The following is a 22,640-nucleotide window of genomic DNA, read 5'->3' as shown; positions in this document are numbered from 1 at the left end:
CTGGAGCCCCATGGGTGTTCTGGAGATCAGGACAACATCATCTGCATAAAGTAGGGCAGGCACAGGGTGTCCGGCCACATACGGAGGATCAGCCTGTAGTCCCTGCAAATGTTTATCTACCCCATTAATAAACAATAATGGGGCAAGGACGCAACTTTGACAAATACCTCTTCCTATCTTGAAAGAGGTGATGCATTCTCCTAATTGGCCAAAGCGAACTTTGCATGTCATAACTCTATATAGGAGAGCAAAAAAATTGATGATATACCTTGGGGCACCCATGTCTAATAATGTAGGCCATAGAAGGGCATGTCCCACTAGATTGAAGGCACTACTGAGGTCTGCAAAACATAGACATAGAGCACCTTTTCTGCCCTTGGTGTACTTCCCTATAATTAAGTCTAGGTTAACACACTGCTCTATGGTACCTAATGCTTTCCTAAAACCAGACTGTACAGGGGACAGGATGTTATTTTCCAGGACCCAATCGTTTAATATTACCAGAATGATTCTACTAAATGTTTTCAAGGAAGAATCCAGCAATGATATTGGGCGATAATTTTTAGGGTCGGCCTTATCTCCCTTCTTATATATTGGTATAATAATGGAGGTGTACCAAGACAACGGAATATCCCCAGATATGGCCAAATTGAATAGTCTGGTCAGAATTAGTACCCCAAAAATGGTGTTATGTTTATAGAGGTCCTCTGGTACCCCATCAGGACCTAGGGCCTTGCCCTCAGCTCTGGTTAGAATGGCAGAATATACCTCATTCATGGTAATCTGTGGCTAATTGGGTGACCCCAACTCGATCTGCCCAATTAAATCTACTGTCCCAGTCCCTTCCTTGAAGACCTCTGAATAGTGGGCCACACATGTTGCACAAGTGACACTAGATCCCAAATCTGGTGGCGCCCATTCTGAGAGGAAAGGACATTAATAGTTTAACGTTGTTAGTTTCCATCGCCAGGGCTAGTTTAGACCATGCCTCTTCCGTTACTTCTTTCTTCCTTTGCTCCTGTGCCTTCTTATATTCTTCTCAGAGTGACTTAATTACTATTGAGTCTCTTGGTGTTGTCTGAAGAGCTAATTTAAGATTCCCACTGGCTTTTGTGCAGGCGTGGTTAAACCCCCCCTTTTTATACTTAGGCCGCCTACGTTGAGAGTTATGGGTCAGGAGCCCCAGTATATAAACAGCAATTATACTAAAACACCTTAGTAGCATTTCTGCTTCGATATCCTCCTGCAAGCAATAACCAATTTCTTGCAGGCAGCCACGTATGACATTCCTCAGTAAGTCAACAGGCTCGATATCTTCCCATTTCAATCTCACCCCAATAGTTTTATGTACGTCAACCTGATTAGGGGTAGTATAAAACACATCCCTTAGCCCCCCAAAAAAGGTTGGGAGAATGATCGGGTCATGATCACTAAGTAGGGTCAGCTCCGTATAGGGTGTGTCACAGCCATTTAGTGCAAAGGATGACATAATAATATGGTCTATAACCGAGGATGAGTTGGGACCCCTATGAGTTGGAATTATCTCACCATTATCACTGTGATTACATTCCATAAGCGTTAAATCAAATGTGGACAACATCAAATTAAGGGCCTCCCCATACTCATTGTGGCAAAACTGGTCAAACCCTGCCTCATAGGGAGTGGTAAGCTCACAGGACCGAAAAAAGGGTGGGGAGGCAAGCCTGGACATTAAAATCCCTGGCCCAGAATATCATGGGATTAGAGCAGTTAGGGTGTAAAAACTTGTTTAAACTTTGGTCCAGGGTGTGCACAACCCTACAGCAAGTGAAGTCAAAAACATTGTCATATTAATTAATTATGACCACATCAGCCATATTCTTATACTTAAGCCACAATGGAAGTGTGGGAGCCCCCCCTTGGCCCTCCCAGATTGTGATGGTGTAGCTGGCAGGAGGTGTGAGGGAAATCTGTGCACATAGACAGGTGAAGCGCACTAAGTTTCTTGGATGCAAACCACATCTAACTTGATAGTTATTGAGTCCCATCTTCTGTCTCAATTTTACCACGTAGACCCTGCACATTCCATGTTGCAAAATAGTGGTGCCCTTTAGTGTTGTCGACAAGCACCTGAATCCGTGGATCTTCCATTCCGAGGGTGACTGCTTTTTTAGCTACTGCTGTCGGTTCCCCATCCCCATTGTGGATTGTATCCCCAGTGTCCAACCCATCTGTGCCCTGATGCACTAAGAATGACTTGTTGGGCTCATGACCATCTTACGTTTGACAGTTCCCTCTGCTCAAAACCTCATTGTCTCACTGTCTACAGAACCCTTGTATGGCAGGCAATCATTGTCTGCCAGTGAACTTAATGCCTGGTATTTATTACTTAGAGGTGACGGGGAGGTAGAATGCAAATTATCAATACGTTCGGAGCCTGGGTGTGCCAAGGTATTCCATGGCTGCATATGGAGCAAGTGTCTGCATCCTGGATGTCCAGGTTACAATTGTCTATAGAATACACCTAGCAGGAGCAGTTCTGGGGTGCTTCTATCTTGGGGATGAAAAGAGGCCCTGAACAGGATATCCCTCACCAGCCGAGGATTTCTAAAATTTATGATTATACAATCACCCCCACGGTCTTTTCCTAGGCTTACTCTCCGAGTTAGAATTATCTAGTTGGCATAGTCCATTGAGAATAAATTGTTCTGCACTAGCCAATGCATAACCTTATTCTTCAGGCCCCCCTGTTGCTCACTCTGGTCAGGCCGTAGAGGGGGACACTGCCCGTAATAATGACATAAGGGCAACACTCTGGAGGTAGATTAACATTAGGCAGTTCTTCTCTCATATGTAGGAGGGAAGACCTGCTCTTTTGGGGGTTCAGGGTGAATCGTTCAGATGCTTCGGGATTTTGCATAGGTCGTAAGCCATCTGGAACGAGACCCAATGGTCTCTTCTTAGTCACTATATGCCACCCACTAGGTTGGTCTATATTTTGGGCCTCCCTTACTTGCCCTTGTATAGTGGCTCTATATCCAGTGCTCAATACAGTTCATGGCAGATCTTTCGTGTCTGTGTCCTGTGATATATGTGTAGGACCAGTCTCGTTATGGGTAGTATTCTGTGCCACAGGAATCTGGGGGTTGGAGGACACCATTGGCAGAGGGAGCTTCTGGAAAAGTGCAGTATTTTTTCCACCTCCACCTCCAATTTGTCCAATTTATCATTAATAGACTTAAGCAGGTTATCAAGGAGGGATGTGAAATCCTTCCAATCTGTAGATACCATATTTTCAAACAAAATAGGGCCCAGGTTACTATCAGCCCCCCCTCCTGCACCGTTTTTTCCTTTTCACAATGGGTGACTGGCTTGCTAGCGTAGGGTTTATGCTGGATGGGGTCCTAGGCTCTATCTGGGCATGAATATCGGGTGCATATTCAGGGTGTACGAGGGTATCCTGTAATAAATCTCCCAATCCTGCTGCCCCCAAGGATAAACGCCTTTCGGCGAGGTCAATTTCTTTTGAGATGACCCCTACCACTCTAACTAAAAAGGAGTCAATCGTAGTACAGCAGGGTTCCATATCTGCCTTATGTACCCCCGCCATCTTCTTGTCCATAGTTACAATTCTGTGTTACAACCTCCTGGGATAGGCACATTTTATTTGGGGGGGATTACCCAATAGCCTAGGGCAATGTGGACGGAGCTCCCCAGATTGCAGGCCTATACTTATTGAAGTTATCAAAACTTCGGAGCCGGAACCGACTCGCAAAATGCATTACCGACTCGCAAATAGGAAGGGGTGTTCCCTTCCTATTTGCGACTCGCAGTGGTATGCAATTCCATTTGCGACCGCGTATGCGGTCGCAAATGGATTCGCAGTTACCATCCACTTGAAGTGGATGGTAACCCAATCGCAAATTGGAAGGGGTCTCCATGGGACCCCTTCCCCTTTGTGAATGGACCCCAAAATATTTTTTCAGGGCAGGTAGTGGTCCAATGGACCACTACCTGCCGTGAAAAAATTCCGAAACAAAAGGTTTCGGATTTTTTTTTAAGTGCAGCTCGTTTTCCTTTAAGGAAAACGGGCTACACTTAAAAAAAAAAAACTGCTTTATTTAAAAGCAGTCACGGATATGGAGGTCTGCTGACTACAGCAGGCCTCCATGTTAGTGAGTGCCCATAGTCGCTATGGGGTCGCAAAATGCGACCCACCTCATTAATATCAATGAGGTGGGTCTTTGCGACCCCATAGCGACTCGCAGACGGTGTCTGAGACACCGTTCTGCATATGGTTTTGCGACTCGGAAATTGCGAGTCGCTCGGAGTCGCAATTTCCGAGTCGCAAAACCTATTGTTCCTACATCTGGCCCTAAATCCCTTTTTAAATGTTCTTTCATTTATGTTTGTACATCAGGCCTAAAATGCTAAATGTATTGTGTATACATGGTATGTTTTTTCTGAATTAACTATTTGATGCTGCAAAACACACTTTCGGATTCATGGGTAAATGTGTTCATGTAAGCGGGTCCCACACTGCCACCCATTACCGTTTCTTGAGTCTGACAATAATATCTACCATAAAACGAAAAGTTAACAGTAGTTTAATGCTAGATGTAATGACTTAATTAGGATTTCATTATAAGTGCAGTAGACAGAATTCTGAAAAAGAAATTATTCCTCAACATATACTTCTACAAAATAAGAAATATGGCTACATAAACAGTTAATGGTGAATGTAAATAAAGTCAGATCTCTTTCAGTCAAATGGAAACTAATAAAAGATTGATCCTGTCTCAAGGGCAGGGTACTGTCATTTAATTTTTTTTATCTTTTCCTACATTAATATTCAGAATCTTGAGAAGTGTTTTGGACTGTTCAGTTTATTTCATTAAGTGGTCTGGATCTTATTATTTTCTGGCCATGCAGTACACCTAGTCAGGACTCACAGTGTGCTGTGAGAAGTACTTGTTGTCATCAAAAGATTATTTGATCAGAAGAAACATTTGAAATCTAAACAGGTAAATCTAAGATTAGGGTGATGGGGAACAGAAAGACACAGGGTAGGTAATACCTAGGTGGAAACGTCCTGGCGCAAGTGTTTTAATGGGATTAATGAGGATTAGGGTAATACAATCAAGGCTGTTGTGTCCCAGGATGGAAAGGTATGAATGACTAAAAGTAGAGGGCATATGTATCATTAGTGCAGAAAGTGCATGGGGCCTGGGGTAGAGGAATGTGAGGGAACCACCAGACCCCAAATAAACCTGTCTCTTACTATCCAGTGGGATGCAGAAAGACCTATTTTTCATGCTTGCCATAGGGCCCCTCTTTAATGCAATTGACTAGGGAATGGAGTCAAAGGGGTTCAAATTCTTATTAGATGATTTGGCTGGATGGCCACTAAAGAAGTACTCTGACTGTACCAGTCTTGATCGATCAACCTTGATGTAACTGCATTATAATTTAAATGAGCCTGGAGTGTCGGGAAACACATTTATTCTTTACTTCGATTTCTAATTTGGAAATCAATAGTGACTTTGATATTGTGAGTAAGAATTCCACAATGTCTGATAAGCCATCAAATGCTTGATGTTTGTGTATCTAGTCAATAAAAAAGACTGCAGACGTTGCGAGAGGTACTCCTACCAGGGCCCAATCCACTTTCAAGGGGATCCAAGTGGGTTTTGCAAGATACTTGCTGACTGATTCATGAGATGGTGGCAGGAGTATAACTTTGGCTCTTGAAGCTTCATCCATTTCCAGGAGGTACTTTGTCAATAAACCAAGGTATGTTTTAAAAATGGAAACAGAAGATCTTCACTGCCAGGGGTCTTTCCCTTTGTGAGTTGCCTGATCACTAAGGTGATCTTTCCTTCAGAGATCGTTCCTTTGATATCAAGCACCTGCTCTCATGAAAGCTTATGTAACCTCGTGACTGAAAAATAGTGATTTATGCACTTGACCTCTGCCTCATTCAGCTGTTTATACAACTGATTATAATACGCAGTGAACATTGCATTTATATCTGCCTGTTTGTGTTAGGGGTGCCCATTTGGATGATGGCTGATTGTTGTGGCCAGTAAACTCATCTCTGACTGAATCAGTCTGGACTTCTAGCCGCTAGATTTGTTCCCTTCTGTATGTCCCTGAATGATATATTCCCTATAATCATACTTCCCTAGCCTGTTACTAAGGTCAGTGTGGTGCTGTCTCTTATGCACCAGTTCTTTCCTCATGAAATCAGATCCTAATGCATCTTGTCCGAGCAGGTTCAGCCGTCCTTCCAGGTTAGTCAGCAGGTCACAGAGGACTTGAAATGCCCCTGAAGATGTTTAAATGCAAACACTTAATATATAAACGTGAATGCTTCCCATATGATTAAAGGGTGAGCTATGAATCAGCACTTGCATCAATATAGTGTTGGACTTTCTCAGCTATCATCCCCTAAGTTCAGTGTCCTTTAATGCTAACAGCTGCAAACGCCATTTTGGAATTCAGGCCAGGCAATGGTAACAGTAATGGGTTATGATTAGATGATGTCATGGCTAAGTACTCTCCTGAAGAGTGGCGATATAAAGATCATGTCAATTTTGGCGTGCAGTATGTGCATGGGAAAAAAATGTGAGTATTCCCTATCCATGAGGAGGGTTGCGCTCCACACATCCATGTGCCCATCTGGATAATTTCTCAAAAATTTTCTGTGCAGCTGCTCCAGACAGAGGGCAGTGAGAGTTATCTTTGCCGGTGTTGAGCACACAGTTAAAGTCTCTATCTATCAAGAATGAGTCTGGAAAGGCCCTGCCAAATTAATGTGGAGGTAGTGTGCAGGGGAGTGCCCAGGCCAGAGTTGGTCAGAGTTGGGGGAGTAAGCACCCAAATATATTCTCTCTTGCCGTCTAACAACTCTTTCACAAAAATATACCCCCTCTCTGTATCAACTTGTTGTTCTTCTAACAGTAAGGGAGTCCCCGGATGTACCCATATCAGGACACCCCTGGCATAGGCTAAGTAGTATAAAACAACTGGCCTTTCCACTGATTGCCACGTCTCTGGTCTTCATCCTTTGTGAGCGGTGTTTTCTGCAAAACTATGATACGAACATTGCGTCTTTTCAGATAGGTATGCACTTGGTGTCTCTTAACTATCTGCCAGAGCCCTCTGACATTTAATGTGAAAAAGATGTGTGCATTATGTGAGGCCATGAGTGAAAGGGTCTGCGAAGAGGGTGGCCTTGTGCCTTGTGTTCAGACCCTCTTGATAATTTGCAAACTATCTGTTTACTACTGTTGGCCATTGAGGCCGCATATGAAAGCAGGATTGGCTGTGTGTGCTGTGGTCACATTAGGCATTGAGGATATGCAATTGCCCATGAGTGAACTAACATAAACCAGCGGCCTGCTCAACTGTGGACATCTCCCTAAGGCCAGAACTTGAACTGTCCATTGCCCAAACATGAATGTGTCTGAAACACAAGCTAGGAATAAGATAAAGAAAGAGTGAAAGAGTGTGCCTCATGAAATGCATGCAAATCCTTCTGGCTACCACTGATTTTCTACATCTGGAGTCTTCAATCAAAGGTCAGTGAAGCTTGTGCTAGTGGCCCATTTTGGAGAGATCAAGGGTGAGCAGCCCCATGCTGGATTATCAGATAGCTGTCCCTCGATGATGTTGGTGTGCCTCCTAGTGGCTATGTTTCTCAGTCTGGCCACCATGTCAATGTTCAGTCCTCTTATGTAAGTACCTACCATCTGTAACAAACAATTTGCTGTTGGATCAAGGAGATAAGGATTAAACTTGTATCCAATACAGGGATGCCCTCCTCCTCCAATGTTAATTCGAATCATTTGAGGTTTTTGAGGTTAATTTACACTGTTTGTCGTCTTCATCACTATGGGATGCAGAGGCCCTATCCTCAAACTTTCCCTCAGAGGAGTTTGAGGCAAAGTTTGTCTCATCTGTGTGTCAAAATCCTGTTGGCGTCAATGCTCTGGAGAGTGTTGTAGGGAATATCAGGACTTTGTTATTGTTTATTGTGAAGGGCCCAGCTTTTTTGACTGCTTTAGGGTAAAGTCACATCGGTCAAAGTGCAGCGGTTAGGCTACCATGGGTCTGGGCTGCATGACCAGAAGTAGTTGATAAGCCACTTCACGATGCACCCTTTTGAAGGAAAAGAAGCGGAACAGGCCATCGAGTGCCACAGTTGTGGTGATCCAGTTTTCCCTGTAATTACCCATATCACAGGATTCCATTCCTTCTATCACTCCCACCACAAAGATGTTACTGAGTCTGGAGTACCTTTCAGAGTCTTCCGCTCTCCCTTTGCTGTAAGTTAGGTGCCTGGAAGTGGAGTATCTTCAACAAAGTTTCTTTTTGTGCCACTCTCTGGGTAAGATTTGTCAGATATTTGCTTGGAAAACCCAAGTTAATTGCAACCACATCTATTTTGACTTCTAGGAATACCCTAGTTGTTCTGACTGCTTGTTAATGCATTTCCAGCTGATCTTTGTGAGTGCAGTCTTTTATAGGTGAGCCTTGAGCGCTTGAGTGATGTGTTTTTATCTGATCTATTTCTGTGTCACTGAGGTGATATAGGAGCAGCCTGCCCAGCAGATTGGCAGCTCTGTGTTTCCCCAAACTCAAGGGATAGAGAGGCAGGCCACCAAAGATGCTTAATGATCCCAGAAAGAGGACCAATCTTTAAAATATGGGTTGGCTGGGTCAGAGTGACATCAGCTTAGTGTTAATGTGAGAAGTATACTGGTAATATCTTCATGAGAGCTTGCATACCATTTGACCAGGCCAGTGACTGATGTGGTCAGTGGCAGCACATGAAGCTAACTGTGGATGGGGCTCAGCACTTGGTGCAGAGATTTTTTAAGGCATGGCCAAAGTCAGTAATTGCCCAGGGCCCTCACCTACCAAGAGGGGTCCATGCAGAGTGATCCTTCTCTCTGTTTGATCACTGTCTATTCTATTTCTCTGTTTGAATATCTCTCCCTCTCTGCCTAAATCTACCTTTGGTTCTGTCTTATGAGCCATTGCATCTTAAGGAGTTTTGGGGTCCCAGGCAGGACATTTTTTAACTATTTTTGTGATGCTATTGAAGTTGAACATAAAACCTAGTATTGTTATGGCATCACACAGCCTTATATTGACAAAAAATAGGTAATAACATTTGAATTTGTTCTGTACAAGGGTCTCTAGAATATGTATAGCCAATGGCCCCCAAAATCTTTAAGATGACACTGACTTGGTGGTGTCCTCTACATGTGAATCCAGGGGAGGAGCGAAAGATTTGTTGGTGCATCACATTTGTATGAAGTATTGCCTAGGGCCATCAAGACATTATGAGCCACTGATGCTCCGTCATGTCTATAGCACGGCATGTTGCCACCTGGCTGCACTTCCAACAATGTCACTAAGCAAGGGGAACCATGCATAACACACAATATTGCTGCTCATCTGGGCATTTTCACCAATGTGTTTGAGTCTCATGTGCTCACAGTGTACATGTATATGCATACATTGACTTATCCCTTAACATGGGTGTCCCAGTGTGCACTGCCCACCACAAGCTGGGGCAGTATGCCTCCACGAAGGCCAACAGCAGTGGTGTGATCGTGCCTCCCAATCAAGGTCTGATGGTGCCTCAGTATCCAGGACCAAGGTGCTAGGCCCAGTCACGACTGGGTGAAAGCATTAGTTGTGGCCCACACACCATTGCATGTAGCCCATCCCAATAATGCTTCTGGATGTCCCATGGGGGTGGTCACCACCCCCCGAATGTTGCAGTGCTTAGGGTCAGAAAGGGTGAGTGTCTGCACATCTAGAAAAACATGCACAAAAACGCAAAAACATACTACTCAACTGATTGGTATAGCCTATAAGCCTTTTAAACTTATATCATAATGCAATCAAATTGTATAATCACAATTTGTCACTGAAGTAATCACTTTACACCTTTTAGAACAAAAGGAAAAACAGAGTTTAAGCCAAAAGTCACTATTGTCGCTTATGGGGTTGACTGGTAAAGAAGGATGACCATCACCTTATTCTTCTGCTACTACATACATTTTGCCTATCTGCGCCCTAAATTATCAAGAAAGCTATATTCCATGTACTTTTTGCTAAGTTGTTAAAAATGGCCAGGATGCCAAAAGGGAGAAGTTGATATTTGTGGGAGGGTGTCAGACGAGCAAGTGGGGACATAAGGCACCACTGCTAGTGTGATGTCAGTAAAAGAAAGGCATGTGGGTACCTGGAAACGGATTCACCTCATCAGCAGGAACACAGATTTTGTGCTATGTAGCTTGTTAACCCAGGGAGAATATGATCAAAATAAGGCTGTTCTGCAAAATGAAGCCTTTCAAAGTTATTTTATTTGTATTTTCTTACACTCTCGCCTTTTAGTTTTCAGATTTCAAAATGGTTATGTTCACCTGTCATACTCCTTCTGGCCAGTGATCAACTTTATTATGTTTCCCATTTTCCAAATACACATTGCCCTCCACTGCTCCTTTACTGCAGGATGTGTATGTCTTGTGTACACTTCTTGATATCTAGATGAGAGCCCTGCATTTGCCAAAGTGTCCTTCATTAGCCCAACGATAGCAACAACAACAAAACACAATTACTCTGACAAATGTGTAGCATTCACTAACACACTTGTAAAACTGATCGTATTTGCAAGTTATGTGTAAATGTCTCAGCCTGAGCACAACAAATGTTTGGACAGATGATGTGTGTGCAGTGGTAGACACCCAACGTTGCCACCTTTACGAACTGGATGAACTCCCAAATTAATGAGATGATTTGTTAATCTGGTTAAGTACAAAAATTAGAAGCAGTACTCACCGAGAAGTCATAACTAAAAATTACCTTAATTAACTTTTGTGTTTTGTTGTTAACTCACCACAGTGGCACACAACACCATGCTATAAATATGATTTGCACACTCTCTCTGCCCCGGTAGCCAGGCCCAGTAGCCAAGGGAGAGGAAAACTGAGGCCTTTGGGGTGCTTGGGTGTCAGTCTGCACCAGTGATCCAGTGTGCCTATTTGATTCTCTCACAGTGTGCGTGAAGTCAGGGAGATACGGGATAGGAGGCACGGCAAATGAAATGGGGAAGCTCACAACAAAACAACTATTTAAGAATTTAGGAAGCATTGGAGCTAGGAGGAGGAATTGACTGAGAAAAAATGATCACTGCTGTTGTGAAAATGTGCAGTAATTGAAATGAGATTGGTAAATAGTCAGTGTGTGATGCTCACAGAAAAGTAGAAAAATATTTTCTTCCAATAGGGAAAAAAAGTGAATCTTGAGATTAATGCACACGCAGTTCAAATATTTCTTTATGTATGTGTTTCTTAGCTTCATATTTTTTTTAAGTGGTTGCCTGTGGACAAATGACTAGCGCTTGTTGGAAAAGCAGGCAGTTCACTGTGTTCTACATCTGTGGGATAGTGACAGGATAAAAAAGCACAGGTAAAAAGTGAAAAGTATGCGTTCTCAGGGTAAGGATAATGGTTAAGATTATTCAGAATTCATACCTAGCAGGGCAACTACATCAGCTCCCTATCCAAGACATCACTACCACTCGTCATCCCCATTACACTACCACACGATGCAGCAGCTGTGGCTGGCATTATTTTGGTTTGTGAGCATTTACCAAAGCTTTCAAAGCACGTGTTTATACTGGTATGCTCTTTAAGATCCTACTAGTTGTAGGGATCTGAATGCACTCATGTGTGTACAATCTGAACAACATCTATCAGCATCTCCTGTACATTTATAATTTTACCTGCCAAGAAAACATTTAGGAAAAGTTGTCAGCTTTTTCTTTCTGTCTTTGATTAGGTTCCCATGTTTGCACATCATTTTATATAGATTCTCCCCTTGTTCAGATATCATCATCCATGTATCTTGCTCCATGCCAAGTCTCAAATCTGCAAATGCATAAAAAGAGCAAAGCAAAATATTTAGCACTGTGGTTCGTACAATAATTAACTCAATAAGAGATTCAAATGACTTATGGTTTGACGCTCCACTATCCTGTTCACACTGTTGTATAAAAGCCATTTTTCCATAACGAAATACAGCTCATTCTTAAAAAGTCTAATTTATTCATGGAAATAACTAATTATTTAATAAAGTGTTAGTTAATATGTAACCAGGAATTCTGAAATAAGTGCGGTGTAAACATCTGAAATGCAAGGGCAAATTTAGTTACATAAATCCAATGAAAGGTATACAATGTGCTTCAAGTAACATTTCTTTCATGTTTTATGCATCCTATTTATATTGGTTACGGGGCTCATACATGTCCTCTGTCTCTATCAGCTTGCACAGAGTAGTGAGGCACTGGTCTTTTCACTATGTTTAAGGGTGCATTTAAGAAAGCAAAGCTTCATGGTAACACCCCCAGGATCACACATATTCGTTGGTCACGTAGAAAACCCAGGTTTAGAAGTCATATCTAGAAAGTGTCAGAAGTATCACCACTAGACTCCATCTTCTCCCCTACGAAAACATAGTCACCCTAACCCTTTCTAGCTGTGTACTATACAGAGGCTCCTCTCGGCATGGAAGCCATGTTATTATATACATCACAAAGCCCTGCAGTGCCTGAACATGTCCTAGAAATAGACAACTTGCCATTTACATGTATTTAAACGCACACAAGCTGAAACGGCAGCAAATTGATACAAATATGACAATCATCAAATAAGATAAAATTCTTACTTTTTCGTCTTTCTCTCTCTTTTAAAATTGCTTCAAGCCATTCTTGTTTGTTTTCAGGTGTTTTTGCCATGCATACGAACCACTTGTTTTTGGCAGTATTGTGTATTTTCCATCCGTTGGCAACAGGATTTCCACTGCTGTGGTAGTCAGCTACAAATTAATAATATAGAGTGGTCATCAAACTGCATTAAACGTGTCAGAGCATGACTGCAGAAATGCACTGAAACAACCTGGAACCAAAAGCATGACCGCATAATGTGTGTCAAACGTCTGATGACTAAACTATGTACAACATAACATTTAATGAAATATATATATATATATATATATATGTAACTAATGATACCCACGTGTCTTGGCAGATGAATGGTTAAATGTGAAGAGGTAACATTTTTTAACAGTTTTAACAAGTATACAATTATGCAAAGCCAATTAGTCATGGTAAAAAAATAGCAATTTATCATTAACTTGATAGTTGATCTATTTTCTAAAACTCTTTATTTTCCCACTTTGGAATAAATGTGACAATTCTTTTGTGTTCTGCAATTACACACCAAGCAAAATTACTCAAACATGTATTTGCTACTTCCTCTTATGTATACATAATGTGAATTTCTTAAGTGATATCACAAGTAGTTTAGGGGACAAAGCAATTGTATTACTGATTAGTAGATGCAGTAAGTAGATGCATTCCATCTTCATCACAGAGTGACAGCACAAACAGCAGGAAATTTAAATGTGTTGTTGTCTAGACAGCAAAGCATTCTCGACAAATGAAGCAAGATTGTTTGTTCCCCAAAACATGGATCCATTTTTATTTCACTTTTGAATATTAATACTTAGTCCTACATTTCCTCCGAGATGGTGGCATAGATAGAATTGTAAACAGTTATGCATATCTGTAGGTCTGATATAAACCTAACCTGTTGATTTAACTAAAATTATATGTACAATATATATACTTGCAGGGGATTTCAACCAGCCTTCTTCATCATTCGGTCTGTTGTTGTCATTGACATTTTAATTCTGCACACTGCAGCATAAAGCATGGAGCAATGGGTCAGCCAATGGTTAACTTCACTGTGAGTAACGGCATTCTGCTCTTTCACAACGAGTACACCTGCATACAAAGCAGTTAACTCCCGTGCCAAAGGCTGCTATAGCAATTTTTAGGGGCGAGTGCAAAGTGCTCTGTCCCTCTTCTAATCTCTCTTTAGGGGGATTTTAACCACGCCCATGTTACGTCAGTCACTTTTATTGGTTTGTGGGCTTGCCTTTTAAAATCCGCTTGTTTTCATTCGTGCAAGGCATGCATACGTCAAGCTTTTCCGGTGTTTAGCCCTCTTCGAGAGCACCAGTAAACGTCTGGAAACATTCGAGGCTCCATGTTTTCCGTATGGTCTCTGGACTACTTTTTCTCTTTATTTCGGAGCAATTGTTTTTTTCTCATTTAATGTGGCAAGAAATGTTCAGTTAGAAGTTTACAACGCTAGTAGCTCTAACTCGACGTAATGTGAGATCTGTTGCATTGCAAATGTGTGTTTCTTTTTGAGACCCAAAATATATTTTTGTTTGTAACTAATGTTTTCTTTTTAAATATTGATGTAGGCCAACTATAAAAGTTTTTTTTTTAAACAAGCCTAAACAAAACACTGGCAAACAATGATCTGCAGATATTCTTGTTATAATGTTGTTGACTAGATGAAGGTCTGCAATATATTTGTTTCAATCCATGCAGTAAATTTCCAAATGTAATACCAGTGACCTTCACTGAAAGGTCAGGCTGTCAAAGAGATACAAGTCCCAACGAGTGTCAGTCCAACTTTTCACTTAGGTCAATGTTACAGGGTGATTGGCCCTGTAAAACAAAATAGTCATCTGGGGCCGATCACATCGTGCCCCGGGGACACGAGAGAGAGAGCATCTGACCGGCGTCAGCCCATCCCTCTGCAACTCTGGAAAAGGAAATGCCAAAAGGGGAAGAGCGCGTGGACGCCGAGAGAGACGAGGGAGAATATGGGAAGGAGACGCAAGAGGAGCCACAGCGACTGGAGAGGAGAAGTAGGAACCCAGGAAAAGAACGTGAGCCAAGACTACGGCTGGGAGGAGCTGTGATGAGAAGAGGACGCAGAAGGAGAGACAAGTGCCAGCGAGGACGAAAAAAAACCACTTTTGGACTCAGCAGCCTGCAGAGGTACGTCCCTGTGTTCCAGGCTCCGAAACCGCGCTATTTCAGGGAGGGAGGGAGAAGAGAGGAATAATACAAATAAAAGGGAAGGGTGTGAAACAAGTGTAATTTTTTTTTCATAAATTTTGTGAAGCACCTGCACCCACACCTTATGAGCACAAACTACAGTGGCTAGCAGAGACTGGTCACGTTTTTGTTTTGGCACAAAGACCCTCACTACCCTTCCCTTTCAGAGAGAGTAAAGAAAGTACTTACCCCAGCGTATCAGACTTTTTTAAAATTTTATTTTTTCCTTATTTTTGTGCCTCCCCCCCCCCCATCCTCCCTGGCTCCTGTCTTGCTCTCATGCTCTGCGTTGACAATAACCTGGATACGAGACACTGCTAAAAACAAGACAAGAGAAGGAATAATGAACCAAGAAACCAAATAAAGAGGAAAATAAGGACTATAGAAAAAACTCAAACAAGAATATAAAAAGAGACTACTGGACTAAGGCTAGTAGGGAGTAAAGGAGACGAGAAAAGAAGCAAAACAAATGTATAAAAACAGAATGAATGTTTATTGGGAATATACCAAAGTGATTTTTTTTCTCGCTTTCAAAAAGAAGGGGCCTCCATAGGGTACTAGGGACCAGTCCTGAGTAACTCACAAAAGTCAACTAATACTGCCATTTAAATATGGCCTAAGTTAGGGAGAGGAGCCCTATTCAAAATGATAACATTGACGCAATGTCTATATATACTTCAGAATACCTCTTATCTAACACAGGACACATATTTTTAAAGGGTGAATATTGTCACTGCAACCTTACTGTGAGTTGGGGGCACAGCTAAGGTAGACATGACTTCTGTCTGTAGAGGACAGTATGATGGGGAATTGCAATGTCCAACTCAATATATAGGTAACAACCTGGAAATCAATTCAGATGGACAAGCATTACAACCTAGAGGTTGCCTAGGAAAACTGTAAGGAAAATAAATGCAGAGGCACTGTCCATATCAAACAAAAACAGTGGATAGAATTGATGACAAGTGACAAGTGATGGAACAGAGAGATTGAAATACACTAAAAACTCCATTGTGGCAATCAGGCTTATTTTCAGACGTGTGGGACTCGGAAGGCTTCAGCAAATGAGATTTAATTAATAGGCGTTTCTGAAAAAAGAGATGCAGGTGGAAGGTTTTAAAGAGTTTGAGACTTTGATGCTGGAGTATGAATGGGCAAATACCCAACATTACAAACACATACCGCTTAGACATGCCTTTTTCAAAATAGGCACTATTGCTACAAGAAATACAAGAAGAATCTCTGTTGGAATATAGAGTACTTGCCACCTCCTTCCAAAGGAACGCCACATTACAAACATATAGAAGATTAATTCATATTGTACATAAGAACATAGAGCTCTAAAGAATAAAGAAGAATGAGATGTAGGTGTGCTGGATGATGAGGGCTATAACAAAGTATGTAAACATATGAGATAGGAAGTTAATAGGATTGGTTTCAGATTATGCAACTAAAGATCCTACATTGCACATACTTCAAGATGGTTCAAATAGTCAAACGTTGGAACTTCGGAGACAACAGATGCCTCAGGGGCTGCAATCAGAAGGGACATTTATACACATTCTAATGGATTGCTCCCATATACTTTGATTCTGGAATAAAATTGAAAAATCAGATTACTCAGACACTGGAGGAAATCTCCTATTGCTGGCATATCCAGCAAAACTAGAGATATGAAGAGATATCACAATAACAAGATACTAGTGAATATTCTGTAATTTAGCAATAATGTTGGCTGGGGAGGCACTGCCCAAAGGTGGAGAAAAATGAGAGGAGAGACAGTGAAGGTCTAGAAAGTGAATACGGATGGGTCTGACCAAATTTTTTTACCAAGTATGGGGAAAATGGAAACAAATGTTTGGACTGAACTCAAAGATTTTTAGCCACCCCCCAGCCCTTGAGGGTTAGTCATTATTGAAAAATCGGGGATGACAGGGAAGATATAGAACTTATCAGATGATGTAGGAAGTTGGCTCTGTATGTGCTATTTCAAAGTAAGGAATAGCATGCACAGAGTCCAAGGGTTCCCCTTAGAGGTAAAATAGTGGTAAAAAGAGATAATACTAATGCTCTATTTTGTGGTAGTGTGGTCGAGCAGTAGGCTTATCCAAGGAGTAGTGTTAAGCATTTGTTGTACATACACATAGACAATACATGAGGTACACACACTCAGAGACAAATCCAGCCAATAGGTTTTGTTATAGAAAAATATCTTTTCTTAGTTTATTTTAAGAACCACAGGTTCAAATTTAACATGTAATATCTTGTTTGAAAGGTATTGCAGGTAAGTACATTAGGAACTTTGAATCACTTCAATTGCATGTATACTTTTCAAGTTATTCACAAATAGCTATTTCAAAAGTGGACACAGTGCAATTTTCACAGTTCCTGGGGGAGGTAAGTTTTTGTTAGTTTTACCAGGTAAGTACGACACTTACAGGGTTCAGTTCTTGGTCCAAGGTAGCCCACCGTTGGGGGTTCAGAGCAACCCCAAAGTTACCACACCAGCAGCTCAGAGCCGGTCAGGTGCAGAGTTCAAAGTGGTGCCCAAAACGCATAGGCTTCAATGGAGAGAAGGGGGTGCCCCGGTTCCGGTCTGCTTGCAGGTAAGTACCCGCGTCTTCGGAGGGCAGACCAGGGGGGTTTTGTAGGGCACCGGGGGGGACACAAGCCCACACAGAAATTTCACCCTCAGCGGCGCGGGGGCGGCCGGGTGCAGTGTTAGAACAAGCGTCGGGTTCGCAATGTAAGTCAATGAGAGATCAAGGGATCTCTTCAGCGCTACAGGCAGGCAAGGGGGGGCTTCCTCGGGGAAACCTCCACTTGGGCAGGGGAGAGGGACTCCTGGGGGTCACTTCTGCAGTGAAAGTCCGGTCCTTCAGGTCCTGGGGGCTGCGGGTGCAGGGTCTTTTCCAGGCGTCGGGACTTAGGTTTCAGAGAGTCGCGGTCAGGGGAAGCCTCGGGATTCCCTCTGCAGGCGGCGCTGTGGGGGCTCAGGGGGGACAGGTTTTGGTACTCACAGTCGTAGAGTAGTCCGGGGGTCCTCCCTGAGGTGTTGGTTCTCCACCAGCCGAGTCGGGGTCGCCGGGTGCAGTGTTGCAAGTCTCACGCTTCTTGCGGGGAGATTGCAGGGTTCTTTAAAGCTGCTTCTTGAAACAAAGTTGCAGTCTTTTTGGAGCAGGTCCGCTGTCCTCGGGAGTTTCTTGTCGTCGTCGAAGCAGGGCAGTCCTCAGAGGATTCAGAGGTCGCTGGTCCCTTGGAAAGCGTCGCTGGAGCAGGTTTCTTTGGAAGGCAGGAGACAGGCCGGTAAGTCTGGGGCCAAAGCAGTTGGTGTCTTCTGTTCTTCCTCTGCAGGGGTTTTTCAGCTCAGCAGTCCTCTTCTTCTTGTAGTTTCAGGAATCTGATTTTCTAGGGTTCAGGGTAGCCCTTAAATACTAAATTTAAGGGCGTGTTTAGGTCTGGGGGGTTAGTAGCCAATGGCTACTAGCCCTGAGGGTGGGTACACCCTCTTTGTGCCTCCTCCCAAGGGGAGGGGGTCACAATCCTAACCCTATTGGGGGAATCCTCCATCTGCAAGATGGAGGATTTCTAAAAGTCAGAGTCACATCAGCTCAGGACACCTTAGGGGCTGTCCTGACTGGCCAGTGACTCCTCCTTGTTGCTTTCTTTGTTCCCTCCAGCCTTGCCGCCAAAAGTGGGGGCCGTGGCCGGAGGGGGCGGGCAACTCCACTAAGCTGGAGTGCCCTGCTGGGCTGTGACAAAGGGGTGAGCCTTTGAGGCTCACCGCCAGGTGTTACAGCTCCTGCCTGGGGGAGGTGTTAGCATCTCCACCCAGTGCAGGCTTTGTTACTGGCCTCAGAGTGACAAAGGCACTCTCCCCATGGGGCCAGCAACATGTCTCTAGTGTGGCAGGCTGCTGGAACTAGTCAGCCTACACAGACAGTCGGTTAAGTTTCAGGGGGCACCTCTAAGGTGCCCTCTGGGGTGTATTTTGCAATAAAATGTACACTGGCATCAGTGTGCATTTATTGTGCTGAGAAGTTTGATACCAAACTTCCCAGTTTTCAGTGTAGCCATTATGGTGCTGTGGAGTTCGTGTTTGACAAACTCCCAGACCATATACTCTTATGGCTACCCTGCACTTACAATGTCTAAGGTTTTGTTTAGACACTGTAGGGGTACCATGCTCATGCACTGGTACCCTCACCTATGGTATAGTGCACCCTGCCTTAGGGCTGTAAGGCCTGCTAGAGGGGTGACTGACCTATACTTGCATAGGCAGTGAGAGGCTGGCATGGCACCCTGAGGGGAGTGCCATGTCGACTTACTCGTTTTGTTCTCACTAGCACACACAAGCTGGCAAGCAGTGTGTCTGTGCTGAGTGAGAGGTCTCCAGGGTGGCATAAGACATGCTGCAGCCCTTAGAGACCTTCCTTGGCATCAGGGCCCTTGGTACTAGAAGTACCAGTTACAAGGGACTTATCTGGATGCCAGGGTCTGCCAATTGTGGATACAAAAGTACAGGTTAGGGAAAGAACACTGGTGCTGGGGCCTGGTTAGCAGGCCTCAGCACACTTTCAATTGTAAACATAGCATCAGCAAAGGCAAAAAGTCAGGGGGCAACCATGCCAAGGAGGCATTTCCTTACAGATGACATATGTACCTGGTCAAAACAGAAGATATGTTACATAAAACACAGCATTTAATGTGACTCCATATTGTATTGATGTAATGGTGTGTTGATGCTGTGTGTATATTTGTAAAATCACTTGCAATATGATATCCAATATGTAATCTAGACCTAAATACTAATAACATGTTTAAAAAAAATATATGGCCCAATGTCCTTGTCTATAGCATACCGACATGCACTGTAATTTAGCAGTAGCACCCTCTAAGCCAGTGAAGCTCATTCCACCCCATACCGTGTCCCTTTCTGACTGTGGTCAGTAACACAAAGCATCTAGTTATGTTCTCACTTCAGTTGCATAACGGGTGCTAGAACTGTTTGCACTGACCATAGAGAAGCTGAGTTCAAAGCCGTTTGTGCAGCTAAGGCACCCATAGAGACACAAGCATATCCATTTGGGTAGGCAAGATTCCTTTTTGATCTGCACAATCAGGAATGGTTGAATTTTGTCTAGCAAGATAGCCTTTTCGGCAAAGAATGATTCCGCAATGGTTCCCCTGGACTACACATTGGTACGGAGTATCATGGGTCGCTTCATATCCCTTTTCCAATGCCCTCAAGCCACAACCCTTTACACTACATGCCTGAGAAGAATTGAGGACAGATTGCAAACATCCTGTTTTTGACTCTTAGCCTGAGATTCTGGATTTCCTAGGCATATGCGCTATTTGTGACCCATCTAACAGGCACCATTGACATTTTGAAATGTCTGTTTCCTTTTATGATATCTTCCCCAGGTGTGAATATTTTAGCATTCACCAAGGACAATCTTATTGTCAGATGTTCCAACAAAGTGAGTGTCATTCTGCAATATTGAATGGTTCATGAAGGTGTTAGAGATGCTTCTCTTCAAATCTGCCCTCCCCACTACATTGCAAAGGAGATGGTTCAATGAGCTTAAAGTTGTAATAAACCGAGAGAACTGCCAACAGTTTGCCATTATTCGGGTGTCCCTTTAAGTATAATGTTCTGGATACTACTGTTCTCTGTAGTACAGGTGGTCTGTTGTCTCCAGCAGGCCTTCATCCCTGCACCATTTGAAGGATAGTAGCCAGTGAGTATATATGACTTTTTGATATTCTTATGAGGTGGGCTGAGCAAAGTTATACACAAAAGTAGTCTCCCAGAACAATGCAGGCCATTTTATTGAATCATGGGCTTGCATATTTGTTCAAGTTAGTGCAGAACACATCATTATGCATCACATCTTTACACAAGTGATGAGAGATAGAAATGCCTATCTTGAGTCTTTCAGCATCAGTGCTTAATTTGTAAATGAAAACGTGCAGGTGCCCAAAGCCCTCCTCTTAAACGCCAGCTGCTGCAATTAAATGTGGGAACACAGAATACTGAGGCAGCGTAATCCTGAAGCCATCTCGGGCCTCTTCAATTCATTTAAAGCTACTCCTTGGCCCTTCCGCTCACTTTTGCAGCTTTCTGCTTTCTCCCCTTGTGATGCTTTTTCATTTTTTTCTTCCTCTATCTTTCCCATATGTCTCTTTTGCACGCAGCAAATGCTTGCGACAGAAGAATAAGCACCGGCCCTCAAAAATAAGTGCTGGTGATCTTCACCAGAAACAACAAGCACAAATTAAGCACTGCTCTGCATGTCACTATGGCCCTTTGCCTTGGTACATCCAATGGACACTGCTGCCAACAGCTGGAAAGACTCCTTTACCAGTGCCTTATTGACAAGCGTGCCACCCAATCAGTAAGGAATGTTCCTAGACTACACTGGGTAATAGATCTTCAGCAACCTCCAAAATAGTTTCAACACAGGAGTGCAGCATAGTGCAAAAGTGGCTGCACCTTGCCAGACAAGTCAGGCTTCTTCAGTTTCATCCTTGAACTTTGTTAGACCTGACAGCCTTAGGGTGGTCATCCCCCAACTTTTTGCCTGCCTCCCTCCATTTTTCTGACCCTTTTTTTGCCGGTTTAGGACTCTGCGCACTTTACCACTGCTGACCAGTGCCAAAGTACATATGCTCTCTCCCCTAAACATGGCAACATTGGTTCCTACCCAAATGGCATATTTAATTTACCTGTAAGTCCCTTGTAAAGTGCACTACATGTGCCCAGGGCCTGTAAATTATATGCTACTAGTGGGACTGCAGCACTGATTCTGCCACCCACATAAGTAACCCCTTAACCATGTCTCGGGCCTGCCATTGTAAGGCCCGTGTGTGCAGTTTCCCTGCAACTTCGACTTGACATTTACAACTACTTGCCAAGCCTTAAACTCCCCTTTTTTACATACAAGTCATCCCTAAGGTAGGCCCTAGATAACCGATAGGGCAGGGTGCTATGTAAGTAAAAGACAGGACATGTACTTATGTTTTTTACATGTCCTATTAGTGAAAAACTCACAAATTTGTTTTCCACCACTGTGAGGCCTGCTCCTCTCAGAGACTTGCATTAGGACTGCTCTTATAAACTTTTAAGTGGTAGATTCTGATCTGGAAGGAGTAGCCCTGTCATGTTTAGTATTGCCAGAATGGTAATAAAAAATCCTGCTAACTGGTGAAGTTGAATTTAATACTACTATTTTAGAAAAGCCACTTTTCGAAAGTGGGCATTTCTCTGCACTTACTGAAATTTGTGCCTTACAGCCTGTCTCCAATCCACATCTGGTCTGTACTGGCTGACAGCTCCCCTTGTGCATTCCAGCCAGACAACCATAAACACAGGACAGTCAGTTACATCTGCATTCATCTGCATACTGAATGGGTCTCCCTTGGCAGGAAAGGTGGAGGGGCTTTCTCTTACATTTCAAAGGCCAATGGCCTGCCCTCACACAATGGACTGATAACCCCCCACGGGGATCCTGGCAGACAGGACTGGACTGAAAGGGGACCTTGTGCACTTCGAAACCACTCTTTGAAGATTTCCCCACTTCAAAGGTATTTTTGAGTACATAAACTGGGTCTCTGACCCCACCAAATCAGACACTTTTGGACCGGGACTCAGTCA

At 43.2% G+C, this 22,640-nt stretch overlaps 1 protein-coding gene across 1 annotated transcript in view; it reads right to left on the bottom strand.

The window, feature by feature from the left end:
• The window catches only part of PREX2 (phosphatidylinositol-3,4,5-trisphosphate dependent Rac exchange factor 2), a 1,096,481-nt gene that overhangs the window by 685,397 nt on the left and 388,444 nt on the right, over positions 1-22,640 (bottom strand). Inside the window, exons 10-11 of the mRNA XM_069220299.1 lie at positions 12,727-12,876; positions 11,786-11,930 (exon numbers count right to left, since the gene is read on the bottom strand). Coding sequence (XP_069076400.1) covers positions 11,786-11,930; positions 12,727-12,876 — 295 coding nt within the window. The remainder of the gene's footprint in view (positions 1-11,785; positions 11,931-12,726; positions 12,877-22,640) is intronic.

The sequence above is a fragment of the Pleurodeles waltl genome, chromosome 2_2, assembly GCF_031143425.1.
Source record: "Pleurodeles waltl isolate 20211129_DDA chromosome 2_2, aPleWal1.hap1.20221129, whole genome shotgun sequence".
In the NCBI taxonomy this organism is placed as follows: domain Eukaryota; kingdom Metazoa; phylum Chordata; class Amphibia; order Caudata; family Salamandridae; genus Pleurodeles; species Pleurodeles waltl.
The sequence above is the reverse complement of the archived record's forward strand: the minus strand, read 5'-3'. Positions and strand labels throughout refer to the sequence as shown.